Source organism: Actinia tenebrosa, unplaced genomic scaffold, assembly GCF_029948245.1.
Source record: "Actinia tenebrosa isolate PJP-AT-01 unplaced genomic scaffold, QUT_ActTen_1.0 PGA_scaffold10__47_contigs__length_13832649, whole genome shotgun sequence".
Lineage (NCBI taxonomy): Eukaryota > Metazoa > Cnidaria > Anthozoa > Actiniaria > Actiniidae > Actinia > Actinia tenebrosa.
Window position 1 is genome coordinate 5,246,537 of NW_028292570.1, and position 17,914 is coordinate 5,264,450.

At 35.8% G+C, this 17,914-nt stretch overlaps 1 protein-coding gene across 1 annotated transcript; it reads left to right on the forward strand.

Annotated features, from left to right (window-relative positions):
* The first annotated feature begins 8,475 nt into the window (after window positions 1–8,475).
* Window positions 8,476–13,204, forward strand: LOC116291045 (uncharacterized). The gene is made up of 5 exons (XM_031698168.2): window positions 8,476–8,640; window positions 10,392–10,833; window positions 11,510–11,657; window positions 12,023–12,156; window positions 12,902–13,204. Exons 2-5 carry the CDS (start codon window positions 10,810–10,812, stop codon window positions 13,109–13,111), a joined length of 516 nt encoding a protein of 171 aa, XP_031554028.1. The 5' UTR covers window positions 8,476–8,640; window positions 10,392–10,809; the 3' UTR covers window positions 13,112–13,204.
* Window positions 13,205–17,914: the final 4,710 nt, after the last annotated feature.

Consider the following 17,914-nt stretch of genomic DNA (forward strand, 5'->3'; position numbering starts at 1 on the left):
ATCTTTCATCCTTTTCATACTTTAAATGTCTTGTCATCACAGTAGCTTTGATGAAGTATTACCTCTTTACTTTCTATTTTCTAACAAAAATGAATCATGTCTTTTTATGGTATCGTTTTGCAAGCAGTTATTTACAGTATATTTTTTTCCAAATTTAGGAAAATATTCCAACAAAAGTGATTTGACTTCTTCCGTGAAACAGTTGTATTATTTAGTGACTAACAGTCAAAGTAAAACGAAAGAAAACAATGGCATATTTTAAATGCATATTTCAAATGTCTTTCATACTTTAAATGTCTTGTCATCACAGTAGCTTTGATGAAGTGTTACCTCTTTACTTTCTATTTTCTAACAAAAATGAATCATGTCTTTTTATGGTATCGTTTTGCAAGTAGTCATTTACTCTATATTCTCCCAAATTTAGGAAAATATTCCAAACAGAGTGATTTGACTTCTTACGTGAAACAGTTGTATTATTTAGTGACTAACAGTCAAAGTAAAACGAAAGAAAACAATGGCATATTTTAAATGCATATTTTAAATGTATTTCATCCTTTTCATACTTTAAATGTCTTGTCATCACAGTAGCTTTGATGAAGTGTTACCTCTTTACTTTCTATTTTCTAACAAAAAATGAATCATTTCTTTTTATGGTATCGTTTTACAAGTAGTCATTTACTCTATATTCTCCCAAATTTAGGAAAATATTCCAACAAGAGTGATTTCACTTCTTCCGTGAAAAAAAGTTGACTATTTTTCACGGGCCAAGTTAAATCACTCTAGCTTAAAAATGTATCTGCGAGGTATAATATTTAGATTAATATAATTGATATATATAGACGACTTTCATAATTCAGTTTTCTCTGATAGATAAAATAAGGCCTGTTTACCAGAAACTATCAGTGCTATTTGAAAAATACTTCATGAAGACCATTTCCAGAAAATTTTGTAATTTTTAACTGGATACCAAAGAAGTTATGAAAGAACGAAAATAGAGAGTTTTGTATGTATTTATCACCGGCCTTAGTGGCCTCGTTTTGGTGCATTTTCAAAACTTCAAATGCTCACATCTTGTAAAGGATTTATTACTTTAAGTAGAAACTCACACGCCTTACCTAAATCAACAAGTTCAATGATTTAATTAAAAGGGTCAAGTTTCACTCCAAGAACATTGATTTTTGATAGCAGCAGCCATTTTCGAAAGTCGTGTATGATATACCCAATCACGATTTAAACAATGCAATTGGCACATTTTTCCTATATTTTCCTATATTTAAAAAACATAACTTATTGCATTGGCTTTCAACTGCAAATAATTAACAAAACAATAACTTGCCACATCCAACCCCAAACAATATTCGATAATTGCGTGATATCTGTTGCTCTAGTCCCTGAATGACTAAGTGTTTTGGCAGGTGCCCAGGTAAGAGCCATTGATTTTACGGTTTATATGGATACGACACATCGAAATCATGACACATTAATATAGTAGCATATATTTTTATTTACTATAATGCGCTTTTCGAAGTCTTACAAGATCGCTTTCGTGTCCTGAGCAGCGTTCTTGACATTTTTTAACAAGTTTCATTATTGGTTTAAAATGCAATATATAGAACTGAAATGATATCTTGGTGTTCACAAAAAAAACAAAAAAAAAAAAACAAAAACAAAAACAAAAACAAAAAAAAAAAAAAACTAACCTAACAATAGGTGCTTTATAAAAAAATGGAACAATCGAAAAGCAGGTTCCGAATGATGTCCTGGTGCCTTAGCACGGCATAGGGTAAAGATTACTTTAAATATTTCCATTTTGTTCAGCGTAGTGGATATTCATGGCACAAGTTGGATAAAAGTATTTTAAAAACCGGCAAATATTAATTATCTTGCACCGCTAAAAAACTGCTCTGTAAAATCGTATCGTGTTAATCGTATGTTTAAAGTTTTTTTCGACAAAATTGATTAGTTTCAATACAACCTTATTCAAATTATTAAACAAAACAAACTTCAAACTTCGAGGGTCGCACTCAAACGACAATGGTAGTAAGATGATGAAATGACAGAACTATTATGAACAAATTTTTAATGTGGCGTATCAATTCAAAAACGTTTCAGTTCAAAATGTGTACTATAGAATAAATGAAATTCACTCGAATAAAAAATGAAATATTTTCCGATAATGACACATCTTTGAACCATTTAAAATTTTATAACTATTTTTGATATGGGAAGATTTTGTTACGTTTTTCTATTTTGCTTTCAATGGCACGAAGTGTTTCACGCTTTAAGATGAATTATCGTCAGTCAAAACCAATTCATTTTGTTCAAAACAAAACGATTCTCGTCCTAATAAACGTAAGAAAAAACTTAATTTGGTGTTGTTTTCAAATTAATTACCGCTCATTATTCATACCTTTTTAATAAAAACACACGTGCGAATAATAATTAAATATTCAAAGATTCGCTCTTGTTTGTCTTGTTCAGTGCATAAATAGGCGACTTGCACTAAGAGGTCACGTGATTAAATTGGCCATTGTGGCCATTCATTCATTCATTCAGTTAAAGAATTGCACAGAATTAATGACTTGCATTATCAGCTGGTTTTGAGAGCTACCCAATTTTTTTTGAGAAACATTTGACTTATTCATTCATGAATTTTACATATAGTATTTGCATTTAGTATTTTGCAACACTATTATTAAATTGTACTATTATTATATGATATTTGTATGCTACCATTATAATACAGTGACTTTTATAAACCCGAGAAATAAATATTAGCGTAAGAATAATTAATACAAACTAGTAGGAGTTATTACCCATTAGACTTTATTCAACGAAGTAATAAAATACAGTCAACAAACTTTCACTGCAATACTTAGTTTCTCACTAATAACCGCTATTACACATTAATAGATGTGTTAATAGAAGCTAATAGCTAAATTTTGTTTCACGGGTTTATGAAAATCACTTTATCTATATTTTATATTTTATATTTTATACTTTATACTTTACTACTACCAGATATATATTTTAACAATCATTTAGTTCGATTGCAATTTTGCTTAACTTAATTTTTTGTGCGTTTAATAATAATAATAAATAATAATAATAACGGCTTATTAACAACATTCAAACAACAAATTTGGCTCTTGCAATGCTAAATAATCTACAGTAATAGACAAATATACACACTTATATAAAAACTAGCAAGCTTAAGTCATAGTAAAGTAAAAAGAAAAGAAGAGGACGAAGAACACACCGACCGAAACTCACACACGCAAATATTTTTCTTCCTCCTCCTCTTCCATTCTGAATATCTATGTACATATGTTAAGACAAGAAAACTTGTAATGATAAAATAATAATAATGATAATAATGATAATAATGATAATAATAATGATGATGATGATGGAGATGATGATAATAATAATAATAATAATAATAATAATAATAATAATAATTATTATTATTATTATTATTACTATTATTATAATGGAATGCGATTTAAAAACTATGAGCACCTGTTATGTGCTTGAGCAATATAGATTTTTTTACTAAGACTAAATTGATCATTTAAGGTTTTTCTTGATAACTTTTCAATCGAGACATTGAAGGACTTGCTTATCTTCATATCTATACACACTCTTTGTTGATTTTTATAATCCCCCACGCACTAACAACAACACAATTGTAGTTTAGGGACTAGTTTCGTCCGTTTATTAGGACCTTTTCAACCTAACTGAATCTAACTGAATGATTACGTTGCGATATAGTGTTTATACTCGTGATGAACGAGAGCGCGCGCAGTAAACTTGCGCGAGCTGTAAAAGTATAAGAAGAAAGAAAATTTACATTATAACTGTTCTAGGGATCTTCATAAAGTTCCATTCTGTTTTGTTATTTATTATTTTATCTTGTTCTTCTCTGCTAATTTTAACAGACTCAGTTATTTGTCTCAACATTGCATCACCCTGAAAAGATCTTGTCAAATTCATGGTGAAGTCTGTAGTAAGCCCTTCGTGTTTCTCTTTGCAATGTCTACTTAGTGCTGATGATTCGCCTTTCGAATCCAGTGCCATCAAATGTTCTCTTCCCCTAGTGTACGCGTTTCTTGCCGTCTCTCCGATATACTTATCGCCACAGGATTTACAACTGATCTCATACGTTACATCTGTAGCTCTGCAATTTCCCCTACCTCCTGTTTAGCACACTAGGCAGTCTTCCTGTCCACAAGGGTCTTTCCTGAGCGGGTTTGACTTTTGTAGCAAACTCTTAACGCTCGTGCTAGCTTTCTCCACTAATTTGATCTTAATGCTACTCTTTCTGACATCATCTTCAAGTTTTCTTTTCAGCTCCGAATTTGGTGTCGCTGGTATCATTATGACACTCGTAAAGCCTCCTCTCTTATACCAGGTCTTCTCTTTGCATTTCTTTTCTTTCCTTCTTTCCATTTTCATCCACTCTTTGCGTCTGTACAACGGTCTTTCACCTGATTGATCTAGCGCTAAGATCTTTTTGTACGCTTTCAGAGCTGAGTGTACGACTTCATACCGGAACTTTTTGCTGTATCCTGAGTACTGCATCCTAAGTACCAATTCATTTACGTGTTGTACAGTACATTTCCATGGTAGGAGGGGGCTGCAGTTAAGGAGTACTCTTAAAATTTCTTGGGTCATAATGGTGATTTAAGGTGATACAGTTTATTTTGTGTTTTGGAAGGGGATTAAATATCTTGGATGCACTATCCTGAAATGTACCTGATATCAATGGCACCTTAAGCTTATGTTTGCATTTATTTGGTATGCATCTATTTCTAGTTTTCATGCTTTTTTAGTATTCCCTAGAAATTTCCATACTTTTTATATGATATGTTTTGGATATTATGTACTTATTGACTGAGTGGGAGGGCCGGACGGGAAAATATTTGGCTCGAGGTCCGTACAATTGACCAAGAGCAAAATATTATCCCGTCCGGCCCGACCCAACTCATTCAATAAGCATTTTATCATATGACCCAATTTTTATCGTAAAAAAAGGCTGAAAGATCTTGCTAAACTTGATAAATACCGCGCGCGTAAACGAGAACCAATGGGAGAATTCCTTTTTATTTGATTGAAAAAAAGCCATTTAACAGTCATTGTAAACACGAGGCACATTTCAAGAAGTAAAATTGTTTTTAATACCATTGAAAGTTTTAATAAGTTTCTTATTACACTTCGCAAATAGCTATTTGGTCAAAAGTCGGGGGAAAATAGCAGCTTGGGAACTCAAGAATGTCTATGTCAACTCTAAGTGTTTTCATGGACAAGTTTCAACATTTTTAGACTTTTAGTCTTCTTCATCTGACTCGATCATAAAACGACGTTTTTTGGGTTTGACCAAACACGAACTAGGGCTTTCTTCATGGCCTGAAAGAACAAGGTTCTGAATGTTCAATACTCCAATGTTTGCTCCCCAAAAAGAGAACCTGCAGCGGCAGTTGAATTTGTAGTCGGTTGCGCTGGGAGACATGATTGCTTGCTGCTAGCTTCGTGCTTGACGTTCTCAACACCACTCAGTATTATCGACATGTTTCGTTGTTGGCTCTCAGAGGCAACTGCATAACTGTCAAGGCTTTTAAGGCTCTTATGGCCACTCAGTTGAGCGACAATGTTGTGTGGAACACCAGCATCCAGGAGTGTTGTGATACCAGTTTTACTTACGGAATGGTTGGTAATTTTACCGGCTTTTGACTTCGTGAACTTCAAATGTTTTGTTGCTTGAGACAGGAATTCGCCAATCTTGTTCTTTCCCATCGGTCTGTTTAGGAACCACACTTGATCATTTGGCTTCCTTCTATGATTTATAGCAAGAAAAAACGGACTTTCTGGACTTTTGGATTCTTCGGGACGCCTGAAAACAAACTGCTTAAAGCAGGCCACAGGAGATTTCTTGTCGCCGCTCTCATAAGCTCTTGGTCAGAAAGCTCTCTGGTGTTTATTTTCATCGCCGTGTCTGGTTTTAGTTTCTCTTTCTTGGAACCACTCTACATACTCTTCGCCATTTATTTCATCTTTCTTCAAAAGTACGTCTCCAAACTTCACAAGCTGTCTCGCTTCGTGTCGTGCTCAATGACCAAAATGCAAAGTAAGTAAGAACCACATAGTACGGTAAAGGATCTCTGGATCATGGACTCCAAACTCGTTTTCATTAAAAATAGCATCAATGTCTTTGCTTGTCAGAGGAGCAGTAGCATTTGACTTGTTTCCTTTGCCCTGATCTTTTCTTAATTCTCGTCGTCTGGACATCGAGCCTTGTCTGGAAAGCTTAAACTCTTCATCTTTTAAGATGTTTACTTTTGCATTTTTATCGTCGAGGTATCGCTGGATACTTCTTGAGAAGGACGACATTGTACCAGGTTCGTACAAAGTATTGTCTTTCTTTTTTGCCTTTATGTAAAAGTTGGAAAGAAGACTGTCAAGTTGAGGCGGAGGGATATTCTCAATTTCTCTTTCTTCACCACATTCTTGTAAAAAGCGCTTCAGTACGTTCATGTCATACTTAGTTTTGTTGATTGTACTTGTTTTCTGTTGTGCTCGGATGTATTTCTGTATTTCATCAGATTTGACTCAAGATATGTCGCTTGCTGAGCCAGTTCAGTGTCAAATATCTCGTCTGGATAGTAGAATTCGTTCTCGTCGTGTTCTCTCAAATTGTCAGTCATTTTAGCTTCTTTTTAAATGAAATTTAATGGTTACATCCGAAGAGGGCCGGACGGATTTTGAGCAGGGCCGGACGGGTTTTTCCGGCCCGCTTACGGCAACCCGTCCGGCCCCCATCACGTGACTTTTTGCAATGGTTTTATTAGAGCGCGCGAGCAGGGCCGTACGGGTCATATGATAATCCCATTTATTTTGCACGGTTTTTACAGCCACAGAAATTCCAATGAACGAAAGAAACTAGCCGTCTCTCAGGCTTCAGATTTTGTACACATCTGGGGGGGTATCCTTTTTTATCTCAGATACTGAGATTTACACACGGAAATCTAGTTTAGTAAATTCTCGTTCGTGTGTCAAGTCATATCATGGTGATGGTCAAAACACCTGGAACCTTCCATTTTGTCATCACTTGTCACTTATGTGTTGTTCTGGACGATCGCAATGTAGGATCTTTTTACAAGGACAAAGGAGCATTTGGACTCGACGTTATCGCAAGCGACGGGACATTTCCGGTCTTTATAAAGTCACGATTTTGATTTGTCTCAAAATTTTGGCTTTTCCAATCAGAAATTGCAAGAAGTTTCACAAACATATGAAAGACAAAAATTTAAAGAAACGAAATGTCAAAAAAAAATTTTTTTTCGAGCAAATCGTCATTTTTCGTATCGTAATACCTTAAACATTTCAAGATTTTTATATCTCATTCTGTAAACATGCATGCTGTTTTGTGTCGTAAATAATGACCAGGTTTATTTCAATTGTCACACTTTTTGACTTGAATTTGTAAACTATATGTAATATAAAACAAAATTAAATTTAGCTTATTCATTAAAACCTAAGCTTATCAGTCAATATGGTCGCCCGGCCTGTAGACCAACAACTATATTAGTTTTATTGTTAGAAGTTTTGATCTTTGAAATCTCAGTATCTATGAGATAAATAAATTACAGAATGTTAAATGCTTGTACGGTTTTTATGCATTCGTTAATGCGTATCAGAAAACTCACTCGTTCGTTTTCTGATACTTCTCAACTCGAGCATAAAAACCGGACGCGCGCATTTTCCATTAAGAAATCTCTATAAACCCTATCCAAAGAGTCATTCTATGCCCTGTATAGCGCCTAAACAGTTCAAAGTTACGCTGTAAAATAGTTTAGCGGCCAAAAAAAAAAAAAAATCATTTTCAACGAAAAGTCAAAATTGAATACCGTATCTAAGACTTCAAAAAATGCTAGATAGTGCTAGTCTATCTAACACATTATATTATGGGAATATGTACCCTGTCTATGAAAACCCAAATCCTATCCAGCGGAAGATCCCAGTATAAGCTAAATATGGGGTACCCTCTCCCGGGCAAATGTTGGTAGACTTGAACAAAAGATATAATCTTGATTTCCAACCAAAATTACTGCCATCCTTTGTCCTATTTTCGAGTCACATAAAACACAAGCAGATAAATAAAAAAAAACATGTCTACGGCTACATAATGGCTTGTTTGTGAACGGGAATTATCAAAACAGAAATTTCGTTTCGCATTCTAATACATTCTTTCTGTGATATTTCGTCAAAAATCCTACCGTAATATTTTATCCACTTGTAAATTATTTTCATTCACCATTTAATTTTCTCGTTTGTTGGATATCATAACGTTTTCCATTAATGGGTAATGTGTAACTACGTAATTCGTTCACCTGCTAACATTACGTGTCCATCAAAGAGATTACTACATAGCGCTGCAGTTTCGACTCATGGTCATTCCACTGATAATCTTATTCTTGATGCAATAGGTTTCAAGATGTTTCAGTTTCTTGGCCGATTTTTCTTTCTTCGTAGTTGGTTTTTATGTGGAATTCTGCTGAGTGGACTATGCCGAGTACACTTAACAAAAGGGAAATTCAGATGTATGGTAGACAAAAATGAGATAACGCAAGACATTCAAAGGTATGGCAAAAAGCATCTTACAGAATGACTAATCCAAATCTAATTGTCAGTTTTCATCTTAACAATCACTCGTAAAACCGAATTCTCCGAGTCTTCCTTGCATCATGTTTACTCTTGAAACTTTGCAAATTTTTTCGGTATCCCAAAAAGTTGCATTCATATCTCCTACACTGGCTTGTTTCCACCAGAGTCCGGCTCAATTCAGAAGAAATATCAAGTAGCTTTTACGGCCAAGGACAACCCGAAATGAAAGTTTTTGTATACCAGGAGAAAATATAAGTAGCCTTAGCCACATATCAATGGCTGGTACAAAGATCGAGCAAAGACGCCCGCCGATACCAACAATGGCAAAAAAATTGCCAAAGACAACAATGTCTTAGGTTTATAGCATTTTTGATTCTCTTAATTACTGATTTAGTTAGTTATATAAAGAATGACTGTGTCCCTTCTTGGCGAAAAAAAGGCTCACAGCGCTGCACTTCCATTATTGTTACTCGTTAATTTAGAAAGAGTTGCTTTTTCAGGAAATCGAGGTTTAAGGCTAAAACGCTTTGTACCAGCTGAAAAGAGGGTTTGCACCATCACGTGACGCCAGCCATGTTAGATGAAAGGAACAATACAATCGTTTTACATGAGAATTCAAATTCAGAGAGCTAAGGGATTTTATTGTTCTGCCATCTAACCACAGGCAGTCCAAGCCGGATTATGGCGCCCGCACGTGATGGTGCAAAAACTCTTTTGCAAAACTTTAATAAAGGTAAAATTTGAAATTTCGCCGCAACGCTTCCACAGCATCCGGTAATGGGTTCTTAAAAAATAGTAAAACCCAAATATCGGTGCTATTTTTCATGCTTTAGAAAGACGAAATTACAAAGTTGCTCTTGGACCGATGTCAATGCAGTCCCTCTTTTGGTTTTTGTGTGGTTTTTAAGGGCCGTATGTTAGATAACTCACTGGCTTATTACTCAACCTCTTTAAGTAAAGTTTATTGATTGATTGATTGATTGAACGATCGCTACAAAAGTGCAAGGTTTTTGCTAAGTCACAATGACTGTCTAATTGTCAATAAATTTAGGGCATTTCGAAGGAAATAAAAATTTGCGGGAAGTTTCAATACAATTTTTGAAACAGTTCAGCAAAGGGGTTTGGTTGGTGAAATAAGAAGAAATTCAATTTTTCGTGGCTATCCGGCGATTCTCGCCTCTTAAAAGCATCGGGATCATCAATTTCATTTTTGCATTGGGCCTTTACCAAGTTTGTTCCATTTTTCAGCCTTCCATTTTATCCAAAATGCCCTATTTAGTACTAGAAACACCGCCTTTTTCGAACTAAAGTGTAAAGGCAATGACATTTTTCTAGAACAGATCGATTCGCACTAAGGTGCCAATGCGTACCATATTTTTTTTATAGTGAAAAACCATGATCGATTGACATTTGGAAAACCATGATCATCACCACCATGATCACCTTTGCCATTATCATCATTATCTTCGACCATCATAATGCACTATCATCATCATCAAAACGTGAATCGTCCACTTCATCATTGCCATCATCATTATCATCGTCTTCACCACCATCATATCCACCATATATGAGGATGGTATTGCAATACCATCATCAACCTCATCATATCGTCTTCATAACCATTATCATCAATAGAAGGAATACAACACTTAGCAGCATAACCGATTTTCATTATTATTATTATTGTTATTATTTTTATTATTATTATTATTCTTTCATTTCAGGGGAATGTCTTCAATTGAAGTTTTGGCTATGTATCAATGCAACAATCGAAAACTGACCTTGCGAGAGGACACACTGGATTCCTTGAGAAAAACTTTCACGAAGTTGTTTGATGACGTCATTTCGCCTGACGTCTAGTCAACTAGCTTACGTTTCCAGAAATATGACCCTCGCTTTCACGAGTGGGTTGACATGGCTAACGATGAGAAACTTTGAAGCTTTGTTTTTAGATATGATAAAAAACGATTTTTGACACCTTAATCATTTGCTCAACGAAATGTGATAGAATCCAAAGGCGGATCCAAGATTTTACAAGGAGTAAGGGTTGGGGAATGGCTTCTAAGCATATTACTGAATTAAGTATTCGGCACCTCAGAATGTTAAAACAGTGACGAGGACATCATCCTTCTCATACTACATATGGGCGGCAATGTTGCTTTATTCGTCAGTATATATTTTTACTTTTTATTCTTTAGCATATATATTTTTCATTTGGGTTCTGATATAGATGCACGGCTCAATACATTTGTTGGGGTACCCTTCTTTCGTCAACATCATTCTTTAGACTCATTATAATTATCAAATGGTATTCTTATTAATTCCCCCAATGTTTCCTTCTTTCGATTGATAAAATAAGTGTTTGGCACACTGGCTTACAATGCTTACACAATCTAGTTTTACTGAAATATTTTTGCCATTCCAAAAGAGAGGGCTGCTACTCAGCTCCTTCATCACCCAGGGAACTACCCCTGGAGTCATACATATAATTTTTAAAACGTGTTTTAAAGACCAAATGCAGCACTTTGGAATGCAGCTCAATCTGGGGGACAAAACAATTGGTCCCAATTCTTAGGTGATTGAAATCATTTTGTTTTGTCCTCCCGATTGAGCTGTTTTGACATCGCATGCAAGGGGTCTATTGAGCTGCTCTGACGTCACATGCAAGGGGTCTATTGAGCTGCTTTGACATCATATGCAAGGGGTCTATTGAGCTGCTTTGACATCACATGCAAGGGGTCTATTGGGTGGCTGTATCGTTTTTCTGGTTCTCTTGTTGTCCCAAACAACCAGGACCCAGTTAAATATTTTTAGTATCTAAATAAAATTACTATTTCGACAGAGAATAGCGATTCCTCCTCACAGTCTCTACCATGACACAACCTACCGTATTTGGTCGCTAGTCAGCAGAAAGAACTGTCTCCTTAGAAATAAAAACGATAGGACGATAAAATGCGATGGAAGTGTAGCATCGAATCAAGGGGTACTTCGTAAGTACTGTATAATAGAGCCACTTGGAGGATGATACATACCGTAAAATCCCAAGCATAAGTCCCCCCGGTCATAAGTCCACCTCTTGGTATCTCTACCCCTACCCCCCTCCCCCACCCCCCACCCCAAATATAATTAAGCCCAGTTATAAGCCCATTAAAAACAAATTACGAAAGAGTGAGCCCAGGGCTTATGACCCGGATTTTACGGTAACCATTTCATTCTCAATTAGCTTAGGTTCAAGTGAGGTGTGGAAAAAGTGTGAGTGTGCGTGTGTGTCCGAGAAGGGGACTGAGGAGGAGAAAATAGGAGATGGAATATTTGAAACTAAAGGAGTTTCTTTGTTTTATTTGCACGAATACAGTTGATAATATCAAAGTAAAAGACGTCAGTGCTCCAACTCATCGGCTATTTCGTCTTGAGTTACAAGTTCCCAATACCCCTTCAAACATTTACGTTATCACTGGAATAGGAGAAAACCAGGATATTAACGTTAAGGTGAGCATTTTGGAACTGTCTATGAAAATGGCCAGAAAAGAACACCTTACTCCGACCTGATGAAAAATATAAAGAGGAAACGAGCAAGGAAACGAAAGAAACAATCAAAAGACAAAAGGAGAAATAACTAGCTAAAAACTAGTATGAGCTACGTCGGTGTTCCTAATGAAAGAGTAATGATAAAAGGGTAAATTATACACCGTGAAAAGATGAAAGAACTTACTGACGTTTCGGACGCTAGTCATTCGTCGTAGTATAAGAGGAACCCCCGCTTTTGTATTTTGATTGTTTCTTTTGTTTTCTTGCCCACCTTGTTCTCATTGGTTTCTTTTGTCTTGTTCTCAGTATATAAACACTCCTTTCAACCACCTCTTTCTCTTTCACAAAAAGCACATGTAATTCGTGTCGCGTGATCTCCGAGAACGCTAGTCGTGTTTGTCAACATTCATACTCGGAAAGGTCAAGTCGTAATAATTTCTCTCAAATTTCAATCAAAATGGCTTCCATATATACAAAGTTTTTTTGGCTTTTTTATTTCGTATTGCGCTGAAGTATGAACATAAATCCATGAAAAACGTATTAAACTATTCCGATAACAACTATATAATAACTATTCCGATTGACAAAAATTTGAAGATTTGTTTTTCTCACTCTGAGCCAGTCCTAGTACCTTAATTTCTTAAAGTTATCGTTACGGGAAACTTATTTCAAATTCACATTCTTAACTGAATTAATTGTTGTTTAGAAAGTGGATGCTTCCTCACCGCCTAATACGTCAGGTACCAAGTTTGAACCTGAGGTGTTCTACGCCTTTACTCGATTCCGCTGTTCAGGAGTCGGTGGCAAAAACGATCTCTATCTGGCTTCAGACGAGAATGGGAGGGTTACATTGGCTAAAGGAGGACTGTCGCGATATCCTAACCCTGCAACACTTTTCGTGATCACCGAGATATAAGTCAGCTAGATGAAAACAGCAGTATGATTTTTGTAAGCTTTCAGTAACACATGCAATACCAGACTGTGAAATAAATGTGTGTTCTAGTGGGAACCCTGTGGCTTTATGTTCGTTAAACTGTGAGAATTTGCTTTGATTTATATTGGGAATATGCTATTCAAGAGTAAATATTTTGGTACGAGCAGAGAGAAACAAGCATTTAAATACTCTTCCTACCTATTTTCCATGCCATTTACCCTCTCCCAATGTTTTCAGCCCCTTCTACGTCAGTAAACAAAAAAAGGCTTACAGTCAAACAAGCTCACGCGTTGACCCCTAGATTCGATTAATGAAATCATTAGTCAATTATTCCTTTTATACGTACGAACTGGAATAATGCAATATTGCAATATTCAAATGAAAATTCAGTTCATTATTCGACTCGTGATGAAGAAGGTAAATCATCTAAATTACAGATACCTTCAAGCAGAGGTCGCTATCTTATTTCATAAGCACACACACTAGGTTTTGTAATTTCCATGCCTCAATTACTTGGAAGACATCATCAGTAATTTTGTAGGGAACGCTCCCGCCTTGAGCGAAATGGAGACACAGTTCCATGTCGTCGATAATGTTGAAGTATTTTCTGGACTCCCCAACTAGAAATTTTCAGTTGTCACGAAATTGCTTTATTGGACAATCCGCTATTGCTGAGATGAACAATTTCCTGTCGAATAATAATAATAATAATAATAATAATACTAATAATAATACTAATAATAATAATAATAATAATAATAATAATAATAATAATAATATACTTTATTTAAAGAGGGTAACACCCAAAAGCAAAAGCTTACAAACTTGTGGCCCTCAAAATAATATCAGGTAAAAGCTTTCCCGGCACACAAGACTATTTCTGGCCGACATGTTTTCTTGGTCTTCCGGCTGTGTTAGCACTGATTAACCAATCAAAATGTCGTATATTGAATTTAAAGTTGATTGGAATTTTCATATCTTCCTTTTCGACGTTGTAAATTTCAACTGAATAATGAAATCAAAATTCGAAAATTCAAATCATTAATCGACTCTAGTCAACGCGCGAGCTTGTTTGACTGTAATAAAATATTAATTGAATTTGATAATGATAAGTTTTTCCCCTCCTTATGGTGCCTTTTTATTATTTCTTTATATTTCTATTGTTTTTCCTTCCTCCCTGTATTTTTAAGCCGTTTCTCCTTGGTCCGTCCCCCGCTATGGTATCTCTGCTCCTATGGTATTAGTTTCTAATATGAAAAACAACTTTGTCTCCCTGACAAGACCTGTAAATAGCTTACAATTTGTCTCTAAAATGTCTGAGAAAGCAAATGATGGCAAATTCTATATATCCTGAGTTACAGTCATCCCTAAAGAAAGTTTCATAGTACCGAAACGGCGCTTCTCAAGGTCATGAACGACATCTTAATGAAGATGAATTCACAAGAAGTTATATTAATGATGAAAAGGTAAATTATACACCGTGAATAGATGAAAAAACTTACTGACGTTTCGGACGCTAGTCCTTCGTCGGAGTAAAAGAGAAAGAAGTGGTAGAAAGGAGTGTATACATGATAGAATAAGACAAAAGAAACCAATGAGAGCAAGGTAGGCAAGGAAACAAAAACAAACAATCAAAAGACAAAAGAAAAGGTTAGTTGAAAATAAAGCGTTCATTAATCCCGTTGGGACTAAGAGTGCCCAATAGGTGAATAAGCCGCATTTCTTTGGTCTTGCGACAATCATTGTTGCCGTTAAGCAAAGAAAGACCGAAAACAATGAAGTCAGAAAGAGAATGGTTAGCTAGATTAAAATGGCGGGAAACTGGTTTGGTGGGATCGTTATTGCGAATATCATAAAGATGATTGCAAATGCGATCACCAAGACGGCGGCCAGTCTCGCCCACATACAAAAGATTACAGCGGGTACATTTAATACAATATACAACATTAGAAGTGGTACAAACAAAATGGTCAGTGATTTTAACAGTTGATTTAGGACCGACAACAGAAGTGTGAGAGACTATGTGAGGACAAGTATAACAACGTTTACGAGAACAGCGAAAAGTACCAGGTTCTTTGTTAGAGGGAAGAACTCCCTTGACCAAGAAAGAACGGAGATTACGATCACGTTTATAGGAAAAGAGAGGGCGGTTGTTGAAAATAGCAGAAGTGCGAGTATCAGAGTCAAGCAGAGAAAAGTTGCGGTTAACAATGGGTTTAATGGAAATGTTAATAGGATGATACGTAAGAGTGAAAGGAATGCGGTCATTAGAGGGACGAGTGTGAGGAGTGAGAGCGGTGGTACGATCAATAGTAGAAACTTTACGAATGGCGCGAAGAAGTTATATTGTTGATTATGCTTGATTTAATCTGCTTTCGACACTGTTAATCATGGCGCTATAATTAACCACCTCTATGAGGAGACTGGCATCAGTGAGTCTTGACTGGTTGATGTCGTACCTGAACAACAGAGGTCAGCGAGTTTCTATAGAAGGAGCAATGTCTAACGCTTTGATTTAAACTTCGGCGTCCTTACGTGCCAATGTTTAGGCCCACTTTTATTCATTATATACGCTTCCAAACTGTTCAAAGTGATTGAAGATCAACTTTCAGAGGCGCACTGTTACGCAGATGAAACGCAGCTGTATCTAAGCTTCAAGCCCAACAGTACTGCATCACAAAGAGAAGCTGTGCGTGCGATGGAGAGTGTCTTGTTAGAAAGACAATAATATAGGTTCCCAGAAAACGAGTGAAACTACAAGTGAATGGCAAAACGATTCTCTTTATTGTCCACTGAACACGTCTCTAAAGGCGCGACAGTCGGGAGGCATACACGGCCTGTCAGTATACTTAACAGAGAGTTGCACTGAGAAGATCAGCTGTTGGATGATCCACTATAATCTTTTTAAAAACGATGAGAAGACTGAATTTATTTTAATTGAAAATTGGAAGCAATTATGTAAACTGCAATCATTGAATATCTCGGTAAGCAATTAAAAATATCAATCCTAGTTCTAATGTTCAAAATATTGGCTGCCGGCTGGACTCGACCCACATTACGAATGTATGCAAAGCTGCTTATTTTTTTCTATCTACACAATATTGGACGATATTAAGAAGTTTTTATCTAAAAACTGTTTACTAATTTAGTACATACGTTTATCACTAGTAGACTAGATTATTGCAATGGCCTTTTATATGGTCTTCCCAAAGAACAAATAGCTAAATTACAAATTGCTGCGGCTAGACTAGTTATGGATACTGAGAAGTATTCTCACATTATGCCTGTGCTATAGGATTTACATTGGCTACCAGTCCAAGCGCGAATAATTTTAAGGTTTTATTGCTAGTTTTTAAAGCTATGGGATGGTTTACTAGCATCAGAGTCTCGAAGAATCTAAAGCAGAAGTAAAAATAAGGTGCAAAATTTCGGTATAGTTTTTGTTTCCATACCCCACATTTTTTTATTTCTATTTCTGTTTCTATTTCTATAATTATTATTATTATTATCATTATTATTATTATCATTATTATTATTATCATTATTATTATTATTATTATTATTTATAGTACACTCGACAAAATTTCTCGACTCTGATTGGTCGAGAGGAGTACAATTATAGCGTTAATTGTACTCCGTAGGAGTACCGAATTAAGTCGCTATGGCAACACGGCCAAAACAATGTCAAAATAATTATTTTCTATCATTTTGTACTTAAAAAGTATAAATAAAATTTTAAAGCCGTAAGAACTAATCTTTTTTATGTATTTCAGTTGCACGATGGACTGGAAATCGGCCGCCAAATAGACAAAGATGGCGAGCGTCGCTTCGCATTTTTTACTGAAATTTTGTTGAGTGAACTATAAACAAAAAATCGCACGATCTTCTCGTACAATTTGGAATTAATAGACACTCGTAATGTTTTGAAAGTTCTTTAATTGTACTCGCCTAAAGGCTCGTGCAATTACGAGAACTTTCAAAACATTACTCGTGTCTATTAATTTCCAAATTGTACTCGAGATCGTGCGATTTCCTATACTAATTTAGTGTCACAAAAACCAAGCTTGGGCTCCCTGTGTTTTGGTCGAAGACATTTTCTCGTTATGAAACCTGGAAACAGCAGCATTATATGACGTCATTCTGGACCACTGACAGACGTTTATTGAAAGACGAGTTTGCGGGTTTCAGTTCGCCGTTAAACACCCAGATTAACCGTAAAAATGATTAGAAAGTCCTTTGAAAAAGTTTTATATGTGGTAGGCATCGCAGTGTTACATCACTTGGCTGTTCTTGGATGTCAGACTGACGGCGATTGTCATAATCAAACTGAACCACAGGTTAAACAACGCTGCTGCCGTAAAATTTTCCCACCAAGATGTATGGATTTGGTGATGTGCTACACTTACGTAAATGATAACACCAAGCTGGCTACTACCTTTTATCCCAGGGTAACTGATCCTGATAATGACAAATTTACTGATCCTGATTACAACAAGTTCACTCTTCCCGACTTCAAAGAGTTCACTGTGCCACATATCGATGTGCCGAAGTTTTCTTATAATGACAACAGTGATGATTATTCAACCAACATTCCTTCACAATCAACAGGAACTATTTCTACCTCTATCGCTCTTGTTATTTTGGTTTTAGTCCTCCTAAGCATTTGCTTTATTGGTTGCCGATTAATTTGGAGCAGCCCAAGCCGAGATAATTTTCACCAAAACTGTCCAAATGTGCAACCTTCATCAACGACTAACACCAGCCGAACAAACTTACTTGCGCAAC

What these genes read in the sequence shown, in the direction of transcription:
- LOC116291045 (XM_031698168.2), top strand. Translation starts at nt 10,810, where the DNA reads ATGGGCGGCAATGTTGCTTTATTC. An exon ending in ATCGAATCAAGGGGTACTTC is followed by an intron (nt 11,658 to 12,022) that starts GTAAGTACTGTA and finishes GCACGAATACAG; the next exon opens with TTGATAATATCAAAGTAAAA. An exon ending in ACCAGGATATTAACGTTAAG is followed by an intron (nt 12,157 to 12,901) that starts GTGAGCATTTTG and finishes ATTGTTGTTTAG; the next exon opens with AAAGTGGATGCTTCCTCACC.